The 26,628-nt window shown below is 32.4% G+C and overlaps 2 protein-coding genes across 8 annotated transcripts in view; both read left to right on the top strand.

Moving 5' to 3' along the window:
• dnc (phosphodiesterase dunce) overlaps positions 1-26,628 on the top strand; it is a 350,732-nt gene that overhangs the window by 40,167 nt on the left and 283,937 nt on the right. For all 7 annotated transcript variants that reach the window (XM_087409475.1, XM_087409484.1, XM_087409480.1 and 4 more), the window contains one exon: positions 25,735-25,959. In XM_087409475.1, coding sequence (XP_087265601.1) covers positions 25,735-25,959 — 225 coding nt within the window. The remainder of the gene's footprint in view (positions 1-25,734; positions 25,960-26,628) is intronic.
• The window catches only part of LOC147910951 (uncharacterized), a 204,891-nt gene that overhangs the window by 63,402 nt on the left and 114,861 nt on the right, over positions 1-26,628 (top strand). The window lies entirely within an intron of this gene.

The following is a 26,628-nucleotide window of genomic DNA, read 5'->3' as shown; positions in this document are numbered from 1 at the left end:
TTCACATATTCTGTATTATTTTCTTATTAAAGATTTCTTTAATGAGCGGCATTTACTCATAATTATTTTACTATAATAATGTAATTATAATAATGTAATTATAAAATATGAAAGAAATAAATATACAAATCTTAATGGAAATGAAAGATCAAAATAATATTATCGCCATAATAAAAAATCAGATGTAATTATATTTTTGTACAGAGCATCAATTTACGAGTAATAACTTTTATTTATAAATGTACAGGGTGATAAAAAATTTCAACTACGAAATTTTAAGTTTATCAATTCAGTGACATTAAATTAACGACAAATAATCAGTTTGCTATCTGAGTATAATAACATATATTAAAAAAAAAAAAACTAACTCTGCAGTTAATCATATCTTAGTAAATACTAAATAAAAAAATTTTGCATTACAAAATTTTTATCGGTTAATGAACTGAAGTCTATTGGCTGTCTGAGAGAATTTATTCGTGGAAAAATACGCGGCCATTGTCGATATGTTTCCGAAGCGCCTTAAAATTTATATCAAAACTGATGATATTTTGTGTTAATTATTATTTTTGGTATTTAAAGCTCACTTTAGACGATCTATAATTCACAACCAAATTCGAGATAGAATTTTATTTTAATTTTGCCTGTCATGTAACATAGAAAATATTTGAAGAATTAAAATACACACATATAGAAAATATATAATACATCATTAATATATTTTCCATACGTGTATGTTATTCATATATATATATATATATATATATTTATTATTCGTATATATATTTTCTTGGAATGTTTTCTATGTTATACGATATATTATATATAATATTATAAATAAAATCTTGTCCTGAATTTGGTCATGAATTATAGATTGTCTAAAATAGGTTTAAAATTCAAATAACAATTCAGAATTTATTTTTTTTTGTAAATATAAATTATTAATAATTTAATACACATGAAACTTTGTAGTCAAACTTTTTTATCACCCTTATATGTGTGTGATCATTTTTTATGCGAAATCGTAAAACTAGTCGAAGAGAATAAGACGCTGCTTCTGTGACACTTTAGTGATCATTTATAAATGTCGATGATAGTTTGCGTGCTCTGTGCTATGCGTCAGTGCGTTATGTACGCAGTCACGTATTAAATGATCGTTTCTGTTCAAGTGACACTGACGGTTCCATGTGCTATGATCGCGCACGCTAATTATCCAATTATCCGATACTCGTCTGTAATCACTACAGGGATTGAGATGCAGAGGAGAAGAGAATTGCGCGATGCATTGTACCGAAATGCCGATTTGGGATCAATAAATTACTGCAGGATCGTTTTCGAGCTTCCAAAGCCCTCTTCTTGTGTTCTAGTATGCACTTAAATGCATCACATTTGCTTTTAGCGAATGGTTCAGTTCGCACAATGCGTTTTGGATCAGAGAGTTTGTTTATTTTGCGTTTGCTTCGACGTTTAAATATTCATTATAGTCGTGATTAACTGGGAATAGTAGAAGGAATATTATTAAAACATCGCTCTGACCTTTGTGTAACCTGTAATATAAAGGATTTAATTATCAAACGATAACGATGAGTAGAATACAATATTCAGATCAGTCAATCGTTTTTGTAACAATGGAATAAAATGGCTGGGATATATATTCAGCGTGAGAGAAGAGAGACGAGACTTTGTGCTTGAATGAAGTTTATATGAAATTTGAAACAAAAGTGTAAGCGGCAAAGTTTATTAGCGACAATACTAAAAATTATGTATTTATATATTAAATTTAAGTTGGTTATGACGCAATAAAAAGAGATCATTCAAATAAAAACAAAATTAATATTTGATAATGGTCTTGTGTTATAATTTTGACTTGTTATCTTGTCTAATATTAAAATTAAAGATCATTGAAGATAAGATATTGCAAGATGACGTGTTAAATAATTTTTACTAGATGTGTTCAGGGATGAGAATTTAAGAGAAGATGATAAAACTGTTATTTTTTATGGAGATTTTTTTATGATGATTTATAGTATACAATATTACTTCAGGATCGATTCTAGAATCATTTTATGGAAAATATCAGCCTTATATGACAATCGATACGCACGAGAGTCGATTCCTCTCGCAGAAATTTTTAACGCAATCTGCAACTTATGCGCACAATGAAACAATGAAAGCAAATATATTCGGTACAATATTGAAAGGCGATGCTAATTAATTATTTGCGCAAATAGCTCGCAATATCCCGTTAGTTTCTTTCAATAAATTTACTACAATTTGCACGGATATTCAATAATTCGAATTACTCATTTTCATTTCCAGACATTTTAATTAAATTTGATAAGTTTTATGCCAACTACTAATGAAAAAAAAATGAATTCTATATTTATATAGATTATTAAGTTTTGAAACTTGTAGTTTTTGAAAAGTAGCATATAAATGCGCAGTTGAATAGTTTCGTTAAATCACCTTTTCAAAAGAAACTCTGCGGGTAAACATCTAAGACAAACACAATGTTTCATCTAGCAGAGACCGATTTGCGAGTCGGCGAATATCGGCCTCGAAAGTAATTAAACTTTACTGCTTTGTGCTCAACGTTTATCGTGGATGAGTGTAATTGGTCCGCTAAAGGCTTGGCAAAGAAATTAACTCTGTCAGGATGCGTATGTGTACATTTACAGAAATATATTCTCTACCGTTTAATCGACGAGGACATACATAGCAGAAAGGGGATCACATAAAATGTGATTAAAAATACAATATTGCGATAGAAGGATTTATCGTAACTTATAGCGGAGAAAAATGACAAAATCAAATATTTGCACATCATGGATATATCGAATGTTTTTATATGCTAGTATACCGAGAAAAAAAATGTTTATAGTAAATTTTAATAAATTTTTATCTAAACAGTATACTAGCTGAATATTTATCAAATATAAACATATATTTATTTGGTATGAAAATTATTAATTTGTTTTAACTATCATTTTGTTATTTAGTAAATATTTATTTATTGTATGTAAATTAAGTTAATACTATTCGAACAAATATTTATTAAAATTGAATATATATTTTTTTTTAATATAGAAAAGTGTTTTCAAGTATTTTGACAATTATTATATTGTTAACGTTTTATAAAACTGTTATCTTAAATTATAATTTTTGTTTATATTATATTATTGTATAACATTTTATAACTATTATTTTACATTATAATTATCAGATTATTTGAATTACAAATATGTGACTTGACGCATTCGTATCGGCACGAATAAAGGATGTATGTAAAATAGAAATTTGAGTTTGCGTGTAATCGTATTTTATCGGTATTCTGCATGGAGATCCTTCTTACTCTTCATTTTATCACACGAAAGGGCAACTATTATCGATTTACGATGACATAAGGTATATCAAAGGTAGAAACATCAATAGAAATACACATCAATGGTAATACAACTCGACAATCACATTCTGGTTTACTTGGACGAGATCGGTGGAAAAATCATGCATCGAGTGAAAGCTTAGACAAACAATAGCCAAAGAGATATATATCGATAGATAAATAATTAAATAGATGCACGTGATAAATAAATAGATAGGCAAATAGATAAATAGATAGATAGATGGATGTGTAGAGAGAATATGTAGGATAGTAGATGAGGCGCGCATGCATCCGCGTGAACCATACCCTCGGTGGTGATACATGGAGGGGTAGGTGCGGGTGACCTAATTTTTGCAAAACAGCCGGGGCTGCGGATCCACCGCCGGTCTGCGGAATACTAGTAGTGGCGCTGAGGGTAGTCGCGGTGATAGTCGGTAGTATAGATGCCCGCCACCCCTCTTCGCACATCGTTCGGGCACTCGGAAAATCCGTCGCTTTTCCGGATGCTACGGCACTGTGCCGCGGCGTCGCCGCCGGAGAGAGAGAGAACCCTTTCGTCAGTTGGGTCTCGGCTGCCGTCAACGTCAATACGACGAAGGCGCACGAGAGTACATCGCCTCGGCTCCGGTTAACGCCGAGGCAACGCTCGACGTTCGTCGACGGGAGAAACGCGTACCTGATCATTTGCATCTTTCGCTACGCATCCCCTCTTGTATTGTCTCCTCTCAGTCTTCGTTTTTCACCCTTTTTGACATACGCTCCGTTTATCTTTTTTCGTCTCTTTTTTCCTTCTCTCTCTCTCTCTCTCTCTCTCTCTCTCTCTCTTCTTTCTCTGTCTCTTTCTATCTTCCTTTATGAACTCCAATACGCTCAAATTTCACTCTACCGGTGCATCGCGAGCGTAACTACGCTCATGTGCGTCGCGAGTGGCCCGATAGTGGATGACACAGCCGAGGACGCATCTCTCGGGTGTGATAGGGAAACAGCTAGGTTCGCGTGCTTAATGCAGAGTGTAACCGGCGAGGGTATGGCCGACAATTGCTCCATTTCTTTCGGCATAATCCTCACGAGAGTGCCCGCGAGTGCTGTCCCCGAGTGCGATGGCGGCAGACGCGCCGGTTGTGAATAATAAAGGAGAGATTGTTCCATTCTATTAGGTAGTATTGACGCTGTTGGCGTTATATTCACCGAGAGAGAGGTGGATGCTTTGTCGAGAATCGTCGTATGTTTATCTATCACCGCTTGTACAAATTTACATGCCATTGTTGTAACAATGTGTACGATTGTCATCGTATATTTTTGACAATCAACATCAATCGGATAATTTGATTTTTTTCTTTGTGACGTTTTTATCTTTGTGACAACTGATCCAGAAATTGTTCATTCGACCTTTTTTTTAAATCAGTACCAAGGGAATTTGGAATGAATTTTATTTCTATTTGCTTTTAGAGAGAGAACAAAAGAGTTAAGAGGGTATGAGAGCATTTGCTTTTTGGCGGAGTTGCTGTGTATGAATGTTGCAAGCGTGGTGAATGCTTTCGGTTTATTAAAAGAATTTGATGATCTTTCATTTTCACAAAAGAGCACATCTTTTTTGTAATATCAATTTTGTGAGCGCGTTCATAGACTTTTACTTAAAGTTACTGGAAATTAAACATTATTCCATCTCTGAGAGAAGTGGCGAGAAAACGTGTTAAAATATCCGACTTTTTACTGAACGATTAGGTGAGATCGAGTCAAAGAAATGAACTGATTTATTGGTCGTTTGATTTCAAAGGAAGTACAAATGGATGAGAGAGGACGAAAATCTTAATTTCTTTTAGATTTTTTGTCATAGTGTGATGACAAACTTTATCTGTGTATCTCGACAATTTCAAAGGTTTCTCATTTTTTCTTTATTGCAGAAATGACATTTCTTATTATGACGCCTTTCGATTACGGATCAATATCCTTTTTCATTGTATTAAAAAAATAAATGAATAGCATCTTTTCTCTTTTAAATTCCATTTTCTTAATTCACGCAGCACGAAAGAAAATAATGAATAGGAGAAGAAGAAAGTGAACGTACTTCGGAAACAGTTTCGTTTTTTACTTTATACATGACATGAGATCTCGTTTAGGACGCCCTTGTGAAAGTATTGAAATATTTATCCGAGATCGATTACTTTAATGGACGCTGGTAACCTTGTTAGCGGAACTGAATCCTTCGAACGGCGAACTTTTTAATTTTGTTAAAGAAAAGCGCTCGCGGCGACAATTTTGTGATATCCTCAGCAGAAAAAAACGTATTAGCTTATTCTATTTCTGAAAAGTCAGATGGGTAGTTGTATTCTTTTTTACAAGTTTTCGTATCTGCCTCAGGTTTTGCACGAAAGTTTAATGGTTCGCTGCATCATCGAGACTTTGAAATAATAAACAAACTAATTTTGTAAACAGTGTTCTGTTTTCTCTTTAAACTCAGTAGATGCGGAGTTATTATCATATGTTCGTATTTTAGGAACATACTTTACACATTTTACATAAAATTGAATTTCTGAGCGTCGTGCATCTCTTACTTAATTCAAGAAGACGCGTTTAATATATTTTAATTAGATAAGAGATTCCGGAAGGAATGGCGGGAATATTTATAATTCAATGTTTAATTTAAGTTATGAAAACATATAAGATATTATCTTAATGAAATCATTATAATAACTTTTAGACTATTTCCATTTGGATTTGAAATAAGTTATATAAAATCGATCTTTTTATCGATTTTTCTATCTAGCAACTCTTTTCGACTTTAATCTGCGATAGACAAGAGTTCTCCCATGTTTTATCACTCCAAACTTTTCGCTAAAGCGCGAAAAACACATTTAAGTTGTTTTCGCGGAATCATTATTTTTCGTTCGTTGAAACACGCAGCATGATAATGTCGACTAGGTAAATTATTCTAACTGCAGAACGCTTTTATCATTTAAAACGTTTTAACTGATAATAATAATGAAGGATAAAACATAAATGTACATTTATATATTCTCGTGCGATGTATTTTTACCGTTCATTTATTTTTTGAATGTTTGGGCAGATGATCTAAACATCTAAATTGTTAATTGTTCTGTTAAATATTAATTGATCTATTAATAATAAATGCTTCGCATAAATTCACGTAAGAGCTATTTATTAAAAATTTTTATGATCAAATAGCGTTATTTTGGCTAGTTTTTTTTCTCTGCTTTTATCTGTCGCTCTTTCTCTCTCTATTAAATTTCGTTCACCCATCATCTCTAAAGTGTTCTTCGTTGGCTGTCTGTGAAACAAGAATACCGCTTTCTCGCGCATCTGCGTGTGCATTCTGTACTTCCGCGATAAGATTTGCGACTCGATTGTCTGCGAAATTGAATATTCTTCTCACTTCAGTAGTGTACACGTAAAAGATGTCTTACAATAAAATTGTTATGTGCTAAATAAACTTGTAAATACAATACGTGGCTTAGAAATTCAGAATTTGAATTATTGCGAAAAATTAATTGTGAAAAATGTATCTATCTCAGATTAATATATCTATCTCAGATATTGACAATAACACGATCGATTACTTAACTCGAATCGTTAACGTATAGATAAATATTTAAATAAAATCGCTTTATTTCTCGCATTAATTCGTGACGATGGCAGACTTTTTATTTTTGTGTGGGATGACTATTGTGTTGCTTATACTTTTGTATTACTATATACAGAGTGTGCAATATCGACAGGTTGCAAATGAAACAAACGTTTATTCGATCGCGTTCGTCAAGTTTCTGCTACAGATGCAGCGTGAGATGATAGAGCCGGGATCTCACGAGCACCTGTTGTAAAATTGCAGTGTGCGTGTGTTCTCTGTTGCGCAAGTTTTATCGTTTTAGAATCCGGCAAAGTTATACGCGTATTCTGGTTTTATTTTTCTCTCTGAAACTCTCCGAAGAGAGTTTTGCGTCAATCCGTGTGCTTTCGAGTGGGAATATCTCTTGTATAATGTCGTTTTGTTGTCTCGTGACTCGAATTGTTAAATTTTCGTGCGAATGGAACAGGAAATAGATTCTTTCCATCATACCGAACAGACATGCGTGCGATATAATATTTACCGATCCATGCACTTCAATAACATGAATTATGCATGACATCTCATACATTACAATTTCTTTTCTTGCAACTTTTTCAATTTTGCGAATTCTAATTTAAGAATTTGATAATATTAAAAGGAGAATAAAAATTTTTATTAGACCATATATGTAAGAACCATATATGTAAGAATACAATAAGAAATTCGATCATTATCGCCTTTAATATTAAAAGAATTATATTGTAAAGAATATAATCGAATTAAATCAAATTATTTTAATTATCGTAAAATTGTTCAAGAATCTATTAATACATATAACATGTATTATACATATAACAAGTGATTTGTTATAAGTTACAACAATGGCATACACTTCAGCAAATGACTTAGCTGAAAGGAATTTCAAAGAAAAGATAAACATTCGTCGATATTTTCCAGAAGTATGTAAAGTGCACTAATTTGTGTCAATATTTATATATGCGTACATTGCCACATATTGAAATATGTATCGTGAGAGCAAACTTCTAACATGTGAACTTGTTAACAGTTATGTACTCAATTGGATCGATATTTGCAATAACTGTGTTAAAGAAAAGTTACTCTCTACATTTTTTGAAGTAAATCTCACTCCAAAAAAGTTAAAATACTGCCACCATTGAAAAAGAAGAAAAAATTTGCACTCTTGAATGAGAGTGGCAGATTTTCACTCTTTTTTTTTAAGTGAGATTTTACACTTTTAGAAAGAGATTTACTCCAAAAAAGGAATGATTACTTTCCTTTGGAGTGAATCTTACTCCCCTCAAAAAAAGAGTAAAAATTTGTCACTCTTATTCAAGAATGCAAATTTTTTACTCTTCTTCACTAATGGCAGTATTTTAATTCTTTTGGAGTAAGATTTCATTTTAAGAAATATTTGGAAAGTAAGATACTATACCATTTATAATTTTTTTATTAGTAGTCTAAACTTGTATGTATGATACTGTCCATATTTGAATTGTGATAACATTTTTAAAATCTTATGTCTGTCATTTCTCGAACTCATTCGACTTTCATCGCCGAGCGAAAATGTCATCGAGAAATTCGATAATAGTTACGAATGTATCAGGGATGCAGCCTGTATACGAAGAAATGCCATTGGCTGTCGACAGATAAATGTCAATTTGAGAACAAGACAAGGAACAAGGACATTCTTGACACTAATGCAGCTTCGGCAAAATGTATCTTCGGCAGAAACGAACGTCACGCAATGCCATATATTTTCGAGTGCCGCGTGGCGACGATTATTTTTGGAATTATAAGGTTAACGAGAAATTATAGTCAATTCGTAGTTTCGAGTAATCATATAATATTTGGCCACTTTATCAATGATAATATCATTTTATCGTATTTAAGAAATAATATTAGGTTTTATTTACATATATATATAAAAATTATATATATATATATATATATGTAAATAAAACCTAATATTATTTCTTAAATACGATAAAATGATATTATCATTAATTGATAAAGTAATTAATTGATAAATAAATAAATAAATAAATATATATATATATATATATATTAGGTGTTGGAATTAATTCGTAGCGTTTTTTAATGAAAGAATGTTATTTATTTCACATGAGCATTAAAAAATACATTAATGAAAGTACTTCCCATCACTTGTAAAACGCTACGAATTAATTCCAACACCTAATATATACACACACACATACATACATACATACATTTATATTAAATAATTAAATTATGATTTTTGATATTTTTAAATGAAATTTGAATAACGTTTAATCACGAATTAGAGAAAGCAGCATTTGTAAAGCTTTGGAATAACATTTGAAAAACTAGATAATTGAATTGTGATGATATAATATTAAACGAAAAACAGTGTATGTGTGTGTGTGTGTGTGTGTGTGTATATATATATATTTATATATTTATATATTGTATAATATATATATGTATATATATATATATGTATAAATATATATATATATATATTAGGTGTTGGAATTAATTCGTAGCGTTTTACAAGTGATGGGAAGTACTTTCATTAATGTATTTTTTAATGCTCATGTGAAATAAATAACATTCTTTCATTAAAAAACGCTACGAATTAATTCCAACACCTAATATATATATTTAAAAAATTAATCCTATTAAGTTTGAAAGGTCGATTTCAAAAATATTCGCGATATCGACACTTTTGTTACTGTACAATCCGCGCGCGTACTATTAATAATCTGTATATTGATTTACCTGAATCTATTCATAAACCTTGATAATCTATCCCACCATGTATATTGTTTGCCCTAATTAAGTGTTATTCGCGATCATTTACCCGTTATTGAAAAACTGTCTTTGTCTCTCTCTAAATTGATTAGCGTAATCAATCATCTTAAATTTTGGAATCCTGTTATTTTGTATACTGTTGAATTATGTATTTCTGTATTTTCTCTTTTCGTGTGAAAATTCAAATTTCATTTTGATGTTATTACGTAAATTATTTTTAAAATTTTAAAAAACTTTGAACACATAATTTTGCCGAATATTGATACATATGTACATATATTAAAAATCTTTGTTATTCAATTAAACTTTTTAAAAAAAATTTTTTAGTTTTAAAAAGTAGTTGATCAAATCATAACACATCTGCTGTACACATAAATTTACATAATTGTATATATAATAGGCAAGAAAGTAAAAGAGATTTAATTTTCAACAGATAGTACAATCCATGATCTTGTATTGCTCGGAGTGTTAACAAAGTGATTACACATATTCAGGATGCCAATGGTGACGATCGATGATCTCCATAGGTGAACTTGGCATAATCATCGCAACGTTCCGTGCATGCGCATTGGCACGTTCCATAATCGACAACAATAGATGCACTTGTGATACATTGAAGCTATAGAAATGAGAAAATAACATGATAGAAAATATTTGTTTGAGTATTGTCTTACTCTTTTCAGTACCGTAAAATATTATCTTATTGTCACTTCTTAATGAAACGTTGCATTTTTATAATTCTTTCTTTAGAGGAGTAATAACATATTTAATATTGCATCCTACGTGATATTATTTTGTAGAATTATTTTGTATATAGAAATTAGGACAATCACAAATGATAAACTTGTATTTTTATTCGTATTATTCGTTTTTTTTTTATTATGATTTTTATGTCAAAGTAATAATTCATCAAAGTTTTGTTTGAGGATATGATTTCCAATAAATTAAAAAAATATAGAAATCAAATATTGTATATTTTTATAATATAATATAATATATAGTATAATATTGCATATTTTTATAATATATAATGTAGATCGAGAAACTATTGTGCAGTTTGTAATCTTTCTCAAACTATTACGCGATGGCTGTTATCATATTACATTTTACATGCAATACATACATTTTAATTTATATTTCATTGAAATTTTATAAAATTCTGCATCCAATCGTAATTTACGTAGATGGTTCCGAATTTATTAGTAATAATATTTATTGTATACGTAACGCATATATTGCATGTAATATGATTAATTATGTATTTTCAAAATATCTATTGCAATGAATTACGCGTAGATATACGAGAAACTATTGATTAGCGGGAAAATATATATTTCATAAAACGCAACGAATTTATATATAACATTTCAGTACTTTTAATTTTAAGTTTTAGGTTTATCTGCTTTTCTTTCCAAGCAATTTTATGACTTAATGGTTTGGCAAAAATTCTGGTAGATTGCGAAAAAATATTAAAATCCTCGACTCGGCCGGGGATGGTAATCCTGCTGTGCTTGATTATTTGTAGTCGCTTATTTAAACTCGCTTTTCTTATTTAGAGATATCAGTGGAAAACTGTCTTGAATTTTGAACGCACAGAAACTTTTTTAACGAATTCTGACATTAGGAATAAAAATTATAATAGCGGTGGTAAAAGAAAAGTAAAAAGAAATTAACAAATTATTTCTATTACTCTTTATGATGTATTTCCGTGGTTGTCTTATATAAATAGGAATGTGTGTGTACCTATATATATATATATATATATATATATATTTATTCACACACACACACACACACAAACACACACACACACACAAACACACACACACACACACATACACACACACACACAGGTACATCACATATATACATAATCAATATATACATATAATTTGCATGCAATTAAGATAAGTAAGATGAGATTTTATAATTCACTACATTTAATAAAATGCAAAAAGAAATTTTTTCCTGGACTTGTGTTTTAGATTAAATTAATTTAATGAAGCGTGGAGCTATAGTAGTGATTTTAATCCCAGTTATTCGATGAAATGGTCATTGTTTTGTAATTTTCGTTTGTTCCACTTCCTAATTATCTTGTAATTTAAACGAGTAGTTTATCATTTAGTTGACGTCAGCTATTTCCATATTACGCTGCTCGATATAGCTGCACAGCGATATATGTATAGTCTCAAGAGAGGAATGTAATTTACAATCTTTGAAGACGCTTTTGTCTCTTGTATTCTACGGTTCAATTTTCGTTATCGACTATCGACTCATTATTGGTTTTTCTTTTAATTTTTTCAATTCTCTTTCTCGTTTGTTGTTTGTTTTATAATTATATTATGGATTTATGTAATGCATATTTATTATTAGTATAGAATACTTGTGCGATAGTAGTTTAATTAAAGATTCTATCGAATGTCTCAATGCTAATATAGTATTTTTGTTTTAAAGATGGACGAATAATGGAATGAGCGACATTATTAATTTATTATAAAGTACTTACAAACTTTTATTTATGTCCCGCAATATCAATATGTAACTATATGTTCAATTCACTGATTTAGCATCGAATTATGTTGCAATCGCTGGCAGCTATAGTTTCTGGGATATTCCGCGTGGTTATAATTACTGACCCTTAAATTACTAATGTCCTTCACTCGTCGTGTTCCCCATGTATGAACGTGTTTCATTTGAACCTCTCTTATTCGATACTAATCCTTCTACAATCGTTCTACAAAATCCATTATGTTACAGTGCAATCTGTATATTTATAGCTGAAAGAAAATGTGCAACGACATTGAAACGAATTGCTTGTAGTGATTGATTTCGTCTATTTAGCTTATACGTGTAGGATAAAGCGTAGTGGAATCACAGAATGATATTACTTGTTTATGATTTTTTAATATTTCTTGTCGAAACTTGACTATTTAATAATTGCAAAAACTTACGTGTGCAATAAGAGGAATAAATAGGAGATTTCAAAGAGTATTAGATTTGATATCATACGTAACGAATGTATTGAAATAAAAATGAGACGCCATTTGTTGCATTGAAATATTGCGTTGAAATTCTCGTGAATCTTCTTATTGCTGTCAGCAATCATGTATTATAGAACATAAATATAATATAGCTAATAATTAAAAATAACATCGTTGTCATAAGTACGTTTGTCGTTCATTAATTTATCAGTAAATCGAACATATTTCTTGCTTTGAAACCATAGATTCTATCATCTCTAGAAATGTGATAGGGTTATGCGTTGCGTGCTCGTCTTTTCGTTCTGCATAGCCTTCAGAGCTTGCAGCCTTAACCTTTGCATTTAATTTATGACCTAGCGCTTCCTACGCCAAAGAAAACCCTTGCTAAAATAAAGTACCATTATTGAGATTAAATGCACGCGCGTGATACAGCCTCTTAATTATAATGATTTGATCCTCTGATTGTACTTTATTTAAGATTGAGTAGCACAATGAAGAAAGAAAGTAATATTGTAACACAATACGTGTTTGATTTCGTTATTTGAGACAATACACAACAATACATAATAGAATGGAAAAATTAATATCTCAACATGATCATTGTCAATATGTGGCACTGCATACGTCTCGATATTGTTACGATACATAATTTCTTGGTTTTGCATGTATCTCTCTTCTCAGTTGTGCAAAGAAACTTCTATTGCCATTATAAAACGAGAGTTCTTTTTTCGAGCATATCGTGAATCTTACACAAAATTTTACAGAACGTCGGTGCAATATCTAATTATTCTACGAGACTTACCCGAGCGCAACCTTCTCAACGATCGACAATCAATTTCGTGTTCTGGTCTGACTTCTGTATCAAGAGCCTCATTCATCATTATTGAAAATTACGCGATACGTCAAACGCATTCGTATGAACTCTATGTATAAACAGAAATTTAAAAAAAAAACAGAACATATTCCAGTGTAAAGTATAATTCCACGAGTGAATGGATGCAATCGTGAATCGAGTAATGAGTTATTCGGAGAGTGCAAATCGAAAATTCATTTGTGTCAACCGATTGTAATGCACGATTAAGCGTAAGGAACGACAATAGTAGAACTCGTTCGTGTCCTCGAGTGATTTTGTTCGTGTAATTTAGACTTATAACTCAAGCATTGTGCCAAAATGGGAATTTTGTGCGTAAGAGTGCGTTCAATTCGACGATCGCGTATCGTAGAAAATTACGTATATTCTCTGATTATAGACTGAAACGACCTTTCGCAATGCTAATTTTACATATTATTAATTGCCGTTGTGGATAAAAGTGGGTTAACATGAGGGGTTAAAACACGTGTACGATTAACTAGAAGCGAAATGTGGTCAAATGTGTTCGGAATAGTCGTGACATATCTATAAATAAACTATTATAATTAATTTTGTAATCAAATGTCCACTGTTCGGAAATAAGAATTAATTAAAATTTCTTCTAATCGACTCGCCATCTCAGCGCTATTTTCTACAGCATGATAATATCCGTTCGATACATACTACGGAAACTACAACAGCAAGACGCTGAAATAAAAATATGAGAAAATGTCGACATGCAAAATCGTTGATAACATAGTTTTATACGTCACGACAACAATCGATAATAACAGAATAGATTCAACAAGTAATAATATGTAGATTCTATTATCCATAAAAACAAGTAACTTGACGATGAAGCAACCCGAGCAAATGGTAAGCACCATTGACAGTAAACTGTATTACAAACAAGAAGATGCAAAGGGATGATAGATATATCTAGCTTAGTTGTGGTTTGTTGTCATAAAGTTTCCTAAACCGCGCACCGAGTATCCTGACGAGCACGAAATAAATTAAAAGATACGAGTGGGCTCGTCGACGGCAACAACGACGACGACAAAACTCCACATGTTCACTTTACCTCATAATGGCTGGTTAGTTTGGGTCATGAATAGCTGGGAGGAAATGCGTGAATGTGACGAGAACGGGAAAATAAGATGGAGACTCGAGCGCAAGTCAGAGAATGGCAAGTTCATTTTAAGTTTTTTACGTTATAAGAATAACTTATACAAGGATGTCGCTCTTTAATAACATTTTATGGTATTTGGGACGACTCAGCGTAAGTGTCGACTAAAGGAGATTAGTGCTCTTGTGACTAAACGGGACTTTGTAAGACGCGATAATACTGACAGGATTCAAGGACAAGTCACATGAGCGTAAATCGAAAATGTCAAGAGAATAATGATGAAGTTTTTAATTTGTGAAATAAACATGAAGATTTAAGAGAAGATATTTTCCATTAAATATTTCTTAGAATAAAGAAATTGTGCCAGTAGTTATTTCACTTTGGATGATGTTCAGGATTTTACTTTTATTTAAAGACAGATGGAAAAGCTGCAGACAGATTTAATCATGTGGGCAAGAGGACAAAGGGAAAGAGTAGCACGAAAGACGATGCAACATCAAAGGAAGCCTTGAGATAAAGGGTAACTTGCTCCATTAATCGTTTCCATTAGTAAATATGTTACTGCTACATGATAGTGTTGTATAATAATGGACTCTGCGAAAGAATCAACATCGAAAATAAGAATATGATTTAAAAATCTGAGTGTTTGAAAAATGAAAGATTGAGAGATCCTTCAATATTTGAAGATATTGTTTACCCATAATTGATTTATTAATAATAATAATAATGCGTGTATATCGTGTCGATATAAAGAACGAGAAATCGAATGTTTTAAAAAGAAGGTATTGGAACTCCAAAAGCAATGATGGATGATTTTTGAGATCGTATGTTCTTAATTTTCAGAAATAACAAAGTGAGACAGGGAATTTATCATGATATTTAAAAGGCAAATCCATGTATCAAAACGACCTAAAAATGATGGCGAACGTGGCTTGAATATGAATCACTAATTTAATGTGGCACCATGCTAAATGTGTCACGATGGAAATTCTACTGGCTGTTCGATATTCAGTTGATCTATCGTTTGATATTCGTTGTGTGAGCATATTCAGACGTGAGAGACAATTTCCTGACGATCGTTAAATTAAAACGTTCCACTGCATGAGATAGAATAAATTAAAAAAAAAAGGACAGAATAATGTTATACATTTTTGATGTTGAGATTTTATTGAAAAATTTTATATATTAATGATGGTGAGAAAGAAATATATACTTTCTTATTTCCATTATTTTTAAAAAAGAAAAAAAGAGATATATTCAAAATTCCGAAAATCACGTATAATTCAAACATTGCAGTTTTACGAAACATATCCCAGTCATATAAGCAAAGCCAACAAAAAATAGCTTTTATTGAGATGAGACACATTGCTAATCTGTTTATAAACGAAAGCCTTGCAAAGGGACAATCTTTTTTGCATATTTAAATTATCGCCATAGAAAAGTTTGCGTAGCTTACAAGAGTGACTTGAGAGAAAAAAATGTGAAATTTGCACAGTACGCTAGACTGTGCTAGGAGTCCTGAGGAAATAAAAAAAACATGCAGCTCGCGAGGCATTACGTCGACGAGTATAAGCACGAAGCAACGGAACAGTTGAATTTCCTGAAAAAATTAAATTAACAGTTTGAGTTACCGCGAGACGACCGCTCGTTGCTCATTTATATGGTTGTTAAGAACTTTCAAAGCACCTCAAGCGGCAGAATTGTGAAGTTGCTGAGAGACGGCGACATTCAACCGGCCTTTAGCAAGGGCACTCAAGGTTTGCACTCATGCCAAAACTGCATTTTGTCGTCTCGAGTAGTGACATGAAGAGTCAACAAAGAAAATAGGATCGGGTATCGTTGTGTATATCGCGATACTCGACTTCAAGCAACAATTCACTCGCTCGAGTCTGGGGACTTCTAAATCCCCAGCGAGCAAGTTGCTCAGCATCGCGGACGCTGTCTCTGCTGGGACTTGGAACAGAATACCCTGGCTGCAGCTGGCCCGCCTGGATGTTTTGATATTGAGTGCGCTAGGGTGCCGAGGTGGGGGGCGCGTGGTCTTGCTGCCTGCCGTGCGCCGGCGGCGGCGGGGGTGGGGGTGGTGTTGATGTCTCGGGGGCCACCCCTGAGACCAAAAAGGGTTCTTTGCTGAAACATCAGTATCAACAGCCCCACCAGCAGCAAAGAAGCCAACAACAACACGAGCACCAACAACAGCAGAAAATTCTGCAACAGGAGAAGCAATATCTTTATCAACCACCGAAACGCATTTGCGTGGCTCAGTTTAAAGAACGTGCGCCACTCGGTGATCTTGATGAGGACCTCGACGATCTTGACGACGAAGAGAAGGAATGTGAGCTAAGGATAGGCGAAGAAGAAGATTACGGCAGGGAGGGCAGTACTCAGCATCGGCTTAGCCCGCGTCTACACGACATCGAAGAGGAGGACGATGAGGAGGGTCGTCACATCCGAGAACGGTCAGTCATTAATCTAGTTTTGTAGGTTTTTCGATTTACGCCAAACGTATTGGGATAGGGTTTTATTAATATGTTTCATCTTGATCTTTCTATTAGAATGTTTACGCCGCACGTTTTACACGATATGTCACGGGAATTACTATCTTGAGTTTGACAGAAATTGTTGTAACAGAGATTGCTATACCAGTATCAATCAATCAAACTCAATATGTGCATTCAACGAAGATTACAGTTAAGTAATAATCCAGTAGCACTCAAACATGATTAGATGGCTCTCTGGTATGATTCGTTATGCATTGTTCTCAGCATAAAATAGTCATATTCAATTGTTACTCATTTGTTATCTCTACTAAACGCATTGATTATTATTCACATGATACGTAATTATTGGCTCGTAGACATTGAGTTTTAAGAGTGCTCTGTATCACTAATTGTATATACCACTGTTATACGTATCGTGTCGTGCAGTGTAAACAACGCTTTAAGTAGCTAATTGTCGATTTAATTAAATATTCTGTTATGGTTATATCGATAGAATGCGTTAAATTTCGCGATTAATTAATGGCGCTTCTCTCTATGATCGCAATTAACTCGACGGCAGCTCGCGTGTATATGTGCGTGTAATTCATACATTATTCTCATTACGTTATGTATTAATAACATTAAGTATTTTACACTTGACGTAACATATTTCTCCTATGACATTTCTGCACCATGAAATATGGTTCCGCAATTATAAATTATAAGTAGACGATGTGTATTAACGGAAAATTATATTCCTATCTACTTACGATAGCGTTAAGCTATATATGTATGTATGATTTACGATAATACGAAATTCGTTTTCAATTGTCATTCTCTATATTATACATTTAATTTGAAATGTATATCTACTGAAACTGTCTGTTGCTGCGAGAGTTTGCTATGGTTGGTGGACAAACTTTCTTTCCCGGCTCTATATGTGTTTGATTTACAGTTTCATTGCATCGGACTGACACATTTCTCAATGTTACGCGTTATGTTGTAGTGTCATGTGTACACATATGCAATGAAGCTTACATCTGTCACATATCGACGTCGACGTCAAATCGCGTTTACTCGCCTGACTTTGTTGTTCACTCAATTTAATAGTGCATTACAATTGCGAAAGTTATATCTAGTTTTAGCCTTCGAGAACGTTCGTTTCGAGAAAAGAGGAAAAGTTATTAATACATTATGCACAGGCAATTGTGCGGTACGAAAATGCTGGCAACTAAATAATTAGGTAGATGAATCCATCTCGAGTTTTGAGACAATTTGCATTTATTACAATTTAATTATTCAACGATACAAGTTTAAAGGTTTCTGTTTAATAAATAATTCTTTTTGGAATGCTAATTCTATATGTATTAGATCCTTTCATTCAGATTTTTTTTTCTTAGATAAAATTAAAGAAACGTATATCGAATATTGTATTAATAATCTTCGATCATTGGCTTTTTCTTGATAATACCAAAATGTGGAGCGCGCGTTCATACACCGATTGGTGCGCCCGATTCAATGGAACTCATGCGGTTATTGTGCTCGTAGAGAATGGCACGAGAAGATCTTCGATTGGCTACGCGATGGTAGGTAATCTCGGGAATGAGGAGACTTTATCTGCTCGCTATTCATGTGCTATATCAGATTAAATGTTACAAGTAATTCGGATAGATTTGCCCTGCGTTTGTGATATACCTAATTGCCTGTGGAGCTCGATATCGATCTGGAACCAACTATTGAACTATTGAACTTTTTTTTAAATTAAATACGAGAAATTCAGTTGAAGCGAATCTTAAGTTTTAAGTTTTAAGTGCTTAAATGCATACTTCTGTGTGAATTTATATACAATACATACATTCTGATTCTGCATACCGCGTGTCGAATTTTTTTTTGATCTTGAAACGCATTCATGAGCAGAACTGATATAATAGAGGTAATATCATTTATCAAATTATACAAGCAATTTAACAATTTTTTTTATGCTAATAAGCATAAAATGATTTTAATAATGTTTATAATTCGTCTACTTAGTTCTTTTCGAACTTTTCTTTCTAAAGGCTTTTTATCAATGAATTTATTTTCAATTTTTAAATTATGAGTATGTAATACAGTTACATTGAATATAAATATGAATCGAATATGTTTAAATGAATTGGAAATATATAGAAAAAAAATCGAATGTAGAATGAACTGTTTTTCAATTCTAAGATCTGTGAGAATCGGAATCTGTTTGAATCGGAATGATGGTGACAAGATTAAATTACACTTTATTAAAATGTTTCATCAACGCGGAGATCAAGGAAAATATCGCGAGATATAGCTTTTTAGTTTAGCTTTTTCTTTTTAGATAAAATATATTTTATGAATAGAAGATGAGAGAAAATGTATTTTTTGCATTTAAGGAAAATTTATCGATTTATAAATTAATCGATTAATAATTATAAATATAAAAAATAAGAGAAATACTTTTATTCGAATGTGCTTTTATGACTCTCTTACTCATTTCCCAAAATGATATCTACTAAGAGCTAAAATGATAATCGATAAACGTGGAAATTAATGTATCACGTTAATGTAGGATTCAATATGACGGACATTGAGAAGAAAGCTGATGGCATAAGCACGTTTGACGTACTGAATTTCATTATGAAACGTCGATTCGCTCTTTAGATATTGTGACCGCAAACCTTTGGACATTTGTTTGAATATGACGCGTTAAAATAAACACTGCACACGTAGTTCACTCGGTTTCTAGTTGTGATTTAATACCGGATACGTTATACAAGGCGAAACAGATATTTGATCTGAGAAAAGAAGAAGGAAAAATATACATATAACCGTTTCTTTTTGTTATGTTCAAGAGAATATATGATTGTACTATAAACATATCATGTTTATTTCTACATGTTTTATTCAAAATCTTTCTCCAGAATCATTAGTTTGGAGTGTTCTATTCTTGTTAGATTTTTTAACATAAAATAAAAATGAAAAATTAGACTTTAAAAATAACAGTTATTTGAGTTCCGAAACAATTGCACTAAGCATGTAGAAATTTATAAGATTAAAAAAAAATTAATTTTGATCAAATGCTAACAACAATTAGTTTTTTATTTTTTTCATTTAGGAAACCAAACATAAGAAATTCAAATGTTGAATAATGAAGAGGAAAACGATTAATAGATAAGTAATAAGAGGAATATTGCGAGAGTATGCTTTTTGTATGAAAGATGGTCAATAGCTCAATATCGCTAGGATATGATCAGCCTATCTATAATCAGCCACAGGAAATATCGATAGCGTGCCCGAAATTTCTCCGGGTGGACACTATCGACCAAATGGAATTAAGGGGATGTGGGATAACAAGAACACGTATCAGAGCTTCAAAGCCTGCTATTATACTTAGCATTTGCGAAGATATTCGCCTTTGATAATACATAAAATATGGCTTCGATTAATCGGCTCTGATTAAATATGCTGCGTTTAATAATACGAAATATGACGCTAACGACGGAAGAAGTATTGTGTTAATTTTATTAATCTTATATGTATCGACTGTTTGCTTGATACCCAAAATTTGTTGAGCACAATTATCTAATGTGTCTAATGAGATTAATTATTCAAATAAGTAAACTTTGAAAGATAATTTTGAGTAAATATTGAGCTATTCTCAATAATTACATGTTTTGTACTATATAAAATCTTCCATTTTATTATTTAAGTAGAAATATTTATCACATGAAAAAAATGTATTGTTTTTCGAGTCATTTATCATTTTAAAATGTTACGTCATAAAATGCATTATGTGAGCTTTTATTTAAATACTGCTCTTACATTTTCAGATTAAAACAGCTAGTATATATATCTATGTACGTAGGATATATAGAGTCATCTAGAAAGTGGTCGACCTGATATTGTTTGTTTAGCATTGATTGCGGTTTTCCTCTTGCAATTCATAACGACCTAACACTAATGATGAGCAACTGTCGGTTTTACACTAATGGCTATTACTATTAAGCATGTAAGTGCACACGCGAGTTATCAAACGATTAGCTAATTTAAACGTGAAATGATCGATACGCACACATATACTTCCCTACGATGAACGCGCGGTTGAAGAAATATTTGAATTGTAACAGTTTTGCTGAATTAAAAAATTTAATTATAGATACTGCCGTAAAAAGTTTTAAAATTGTAGCAATCATTTTAAGTGTCTTATGTAATTACTTTGATGGTCCAACAAAATTATTTTCTGATCTGTATCTAGCTAAATTTTTGAATACTTCAACAAAATCGTTTTCTCCGTGATACTTCAATAAAACTATCCTTTCCGTGTAATATACAAGTTGCTCGTAGAAAATTATAATAGTAATTAGTACACTATATTATTGAGAAAGTAGAAATGGCTGAGATGGAAATATGAACTTGAAGCATAGCTGCAGGCAAGTTTTCTCTAGTTACTTATAGGAGAATATGATCGAACCAATAATTAACTTGTCAAGAAAGCTAAAACAGCTGACGTAATTAATGTAGGGAATACTTAATTATAAGAGCTTAATTAAGGATGTAATGAGGCCGAAACAATTTGAAGATCGCGAGCTGTTAATCGATTATTCCTCTCTTCTTTCGGTCATACAGATTTTAATTAAACGAATTTTTATTTTAAATTTAATAATATAATTTAATACATATATAAAAATTAACATATATATGTTTGTCTTAAATAATTATTCCTCATTTAGTTACAGTTAGTTGGGCTGATGATGTTGTTTTATTTGCATGATTGTAAGAGATTTCAACTATCATTATTCTAAAAGCAAAAGTTAATCTCCTATTGTTTCACCGCAAAGCTGGATCAGTGCGGGTTTTTTATGCATTGATCGGTTTAATATAATCGGTTTAATCGCTTTCAAATGTGAAGTGTGAGTATGTGTGAGCATCGTTTGATATCGATTGTCCTGATTTTTTGCGAAATTGCATGTATAAGGCAATGCTCCAAGATTAATTTATAGATATATCTTATCGATTCGCGGGTACCAAGTAATACATGAGCTATTTTAAATCTCGCTCGAGAGACTTTTATTACTTTATTAAATTCGCGGTACTGTCTATCTTTGACTTGAGAATTGGAGCGGGATAGTTGTTAGAGGGTGAGATCTGAATTATGACGTTATAATGGTCGTATCTTGTCCGTCGCGAAATAGACCGTCTGGTAAGCTAATTCTGAAGCGAATCTCGTATAATTAGAACACGAGAGTGGGCCTAAAGGAAGCTGAGGATATACTGCTACATCTTCAGCGTTACACCAGAGCATATGTGATTTGAAATTGGAATCGAGAAGGAATTTTAGTGAAGCGACCATATCAGCGAATATGAGCGAAGAGAAGTGGGAGTACAAAGTGACTATTTCCTTCGACGTTATCCGAGAATTTAGTTCCGCGTATTAGTAGTCTATAGAAGTCTATAGACACGTATATACGAGCGCATTGTGATGATAGATATGTGCATATGTGCAAGAATATGGCTATGTAATGCAAGGATGCAGTCAGCACGAGGTTTTGATATCGTACTGGGACGATCAGAAATTTCATTTCTCTCTCTCTCTCTCTCTCTCCTTTTCTTCGTGAGATTAATTCGTGTTATAGTCAATCTGGTTGATCAGAAATTCGTACACGTGCTTCGATGCCTTCGATGCATTGACCGCTCGCGAATCGTCGACTTATTCCGCGTCATAAAGCAACCTGTTGATGTTTCACATTCCGTTAAAATCGCGATCAATCGATGAGATCTAATAGTGTTTAATGTCGATGTTGATTTCTAACAGATATTGTAACTGCGGATTATGTCGGCACGTTTCGTGGATATATATATATATATATATATATATATATATATATATATATATACATGTGTTACTTTGACGAATGCAGTCACAATCGTATCAAAATGCTAAGTTCTCTCTCATCGGCGAAAAGCACCATATCAGCGATACATCATCGGTATTCATACAACTGGGATGTATCATAGAACTGGTTTGTCAGCGATAATTCAGAATCTGTCGACGTAGAATGTAAGCCTTTATCCGTCAAAGCACATATAGAGAACGGCGGAAGTAATGTATGAATGCTAATGCTCGGAAAGCCATGCAACGAATGGATCGATTTGATTAATACGCAGAATAATCTGTATTGATTTGTGATTGTGATACGAACTGATTCGCAATAACATTGGTGCACTTAATGTCGACAAGCGCGATCCGTTTATTCTGTACTGTGTTCGTATTCATTACTTTTCGACAAAATTAGAGCTAGAACTTTCTTATGTATATATGTATTTATCGTTTTTAAATTATTACATGAAAGGGCAAGGTTTTGTTGAAATATCTAAAAATTTAGCTAGATACAGATCTGAAAATAATTCTGTTGGACCTCAACATAATTATATAGAACGTTTAAACTGGTTGCTAAAATGTTAAAAGTTTTATGCGACATTACTCATAATATATATTTTAAAGTTCTACGTAAATTATTTGGATGGTCCAACAAAATTATTTTTAGATGTATATCTACTTAAAATTTATTTTATTTGTAATCTCTTTATAAGCAGTTTCTGTCTTACTGCAAATGCAAAATTATACGTGTTAAAATTTTGTTAAATTTATTTTTTTGCTGCCAAATTTATGGTGAGAACTGATGGATTATTACGTAGTTTAAAGTCGATATACATAATCGATTCTTATTCTAATATCATCTTAAGTAATATCTTAAGATGCTAATATAACTCTGTGGGTGGTATTCATAATCCATTCTTATTTTAAGACCGTCTTAAATAATGTCTTAATATGACATGCTAATGCAGCTCTCTGATTGGCTTATGACACCTTAAGATTATACTTAAACACTCTTAAATATATAAACCAACGATAAATATCGGCCTTAAGCGTAAATCTATCGGTTCGCAAAATATTTTATTACGTACCATTATAGCAAAAAATAAATTTAACAAAATTTCAACGCATCTAATTTTTCATTTACGATACAACAAAAACAGCTTATAAAAAGAGGAGAGAAAAATATGGAAAAAATATTTTTCTGAATCTACTTTAGGACGATTTATTAAATCTATTTTAGAATCCATTTATATATATTTATGAATTTTTCGGTAGGTCACTTTTTATTTCTATAAACAACTTATTTGTTTCACTTTGTATAAGTACTTTCTTGTTACATATTTTTGTGGAGTTATCTTGTTTTGGATAATTGTCCGCATTGCATTCTTTTTATCGGATCATTATTGGACATAGGTGAGGGTTAAATGTACAAAACACAGTCGACTGTAACAGTGTAACCATGTTTTTCTTACATTTTTTTTTAGAAATCTTTTGCTATATGCGCTGCCCGACAGCTCTACAACAAAACGCCTTTTTCACTTTTGTTAGCCATTCTCGTATTGTATTACGCACAGTGACAAAAGCAGATAAGAAAGAAAACGAAAAAGAGAAAAATGAACAACAAAGATCCTTGCAGCAACACGATTGTCGTCTCTCAGGTCCAGAGGTGTCAGCTATCTCTGTCATGGCCCATTTCCCTACATCCGGTTACCGTAGCCAGCGAAGTAGAAATCTTATCACAGCAAACTTCATATCACGTCGATCTATAATATATTATGTTTGATAATCATGTTTGAGATCCTTCAAAATCGAGATCAGATTAAAAGCTTGGCGCATTTTCCGAGAAATCTATTTAACGTTTTATTGTTTTACTAGTATGATAAACAGATAATGAATAAATTGTAATCACGGATTTATATAATGCGCGATATTGATCAGGGCAGCTTTTATAATTAGTTGTACAGCCTCATACAATGACCCGAGCTAGTTAATCGTTGTAATTAATTTAGGAATCGTCTAGAGAGAGGGAGACAGAGAAAGAGAATGCGCGCCAGAAAGGCCGTTACCGTCACTGCATTAATTCTGTAATACGGATATAATGAATTTACGACGTGGCTCACACGAACATATCCCTATAGATAGGATAAAATCTTCAAATAATGTTCTACTATATATTACAAGTAATATATCCTATCTTCTTTTTTATATGAGACATCACATTTCCATATTATTATATTTGGCTGAGAATGTTTTTTTTAGGATATTTTTTCATATCTACACGAAGAATCTTATGAATCATTCAGTACGTTGAAGTTTTTGAGTGAACAAGAAAGTAAGGCGAAAAAAAGGAAAAGAAAATCTGGAAAGAATAAAAGATAAGGGTACAAGTTGGAGATAAAGGACGATATTAAAGGCGAGATCCTTGTAACGCAGCAACAGTAAACATTATCATGACGTATTAATTAAGACATTTAAAGTGCTTTCGCGAAGAAACAATAAAGTTATAGGAATTCGGTCGATTTCGTTGATACGATAATTTAAGAAATTTTTATGTCGGTAGTACATGCATAATATATTATACACGCGGTCTGCCTCGTCATTTAACGATGAATACGTTGGTATGCCAACGTACGTTTCCAACGCCATTTTCAGACCTTATCAACCGAAAAAATCGCCTACGCCGAGCGGCAGCAGATCGGGTTGGCGTTCTCGTAGGAGCATCACGACGGCGGGAGCCCCCGGAGGGCACCAACACCACGTGATTGCTACTGCCGCCGCGACGGCTCAAGCTAGGATGCAGGCCGAGCAGGGCAGCATCGGCGAGCTACGTGGGTACCACAACCTGCGATCCCGCAGGCACACCTTGGCCAACGTTCGGTGAGTCTCGATTTTAGCCATTACACTGGGATGAAAGGCGAACGGAGCGCCGATCAATACTTGCAGATGACAAGAATATACAGAAAACATCGCACGATGTCTAAAAAGCGTAAATTTTTGAGATTGTCCTTAAACATTCGTTGTGCGGATAGATCTCTGCGCTGTTTGATTTCTGTTATTTACGATTGAAATTACTTATTGAAGAACGCGTAGAATAACGAAAGGGAATTGATTTAATATAGAACCGTATTGATTTGTCTATAGTCTATACAATATCGTTGATTTGCATGGAAAATGTTCTTGAATTTTTAAAATACAGATTAAAATGAAACATTTATATTTTTCGAATTGTCTGTTTACTTTGAATTGAATCGATATATTGATATATTACAGGTACATATACATGTATAAAAAACATTTGAATATAAATTTAATATTTGATTTTATCGTTGCACTATACGCTACAACGAATGAATTAAAAGCACGGAGAAGCATTTATTCATATAATGAAATTGTTCGCATATAATATATCATTGTAAAGATCATATTATCGAAAATTACATACTATATATCTCTTTTTTGATCTTTTATATCCTTCCATTTTTTACTGGCGTTGTCTCAACCAGAGATCTAACACAAGAGTTCGCTATTCACGTAAACTCTGATTAA

This window comes from Acromyrmex echinatior, chromosome 1, assembly GCF_024713525.1.
Source record: "Acromyrmex echinatior isolate Ae372 chromosome 1, ASM2471352v2, whole genome shotgun sequence".
Taxonomy (NCBI): Eukaryota; Metazoa; Arthropoda; class Insecta; order Hymenoptera; family Formicidae; genus Acromyrmex; species Acromyrmex echinatior.
Note: the sequence above shows the minus strand (reverse complement) of the source record. Positions and strands in the feature narration are given on the sequence as shown.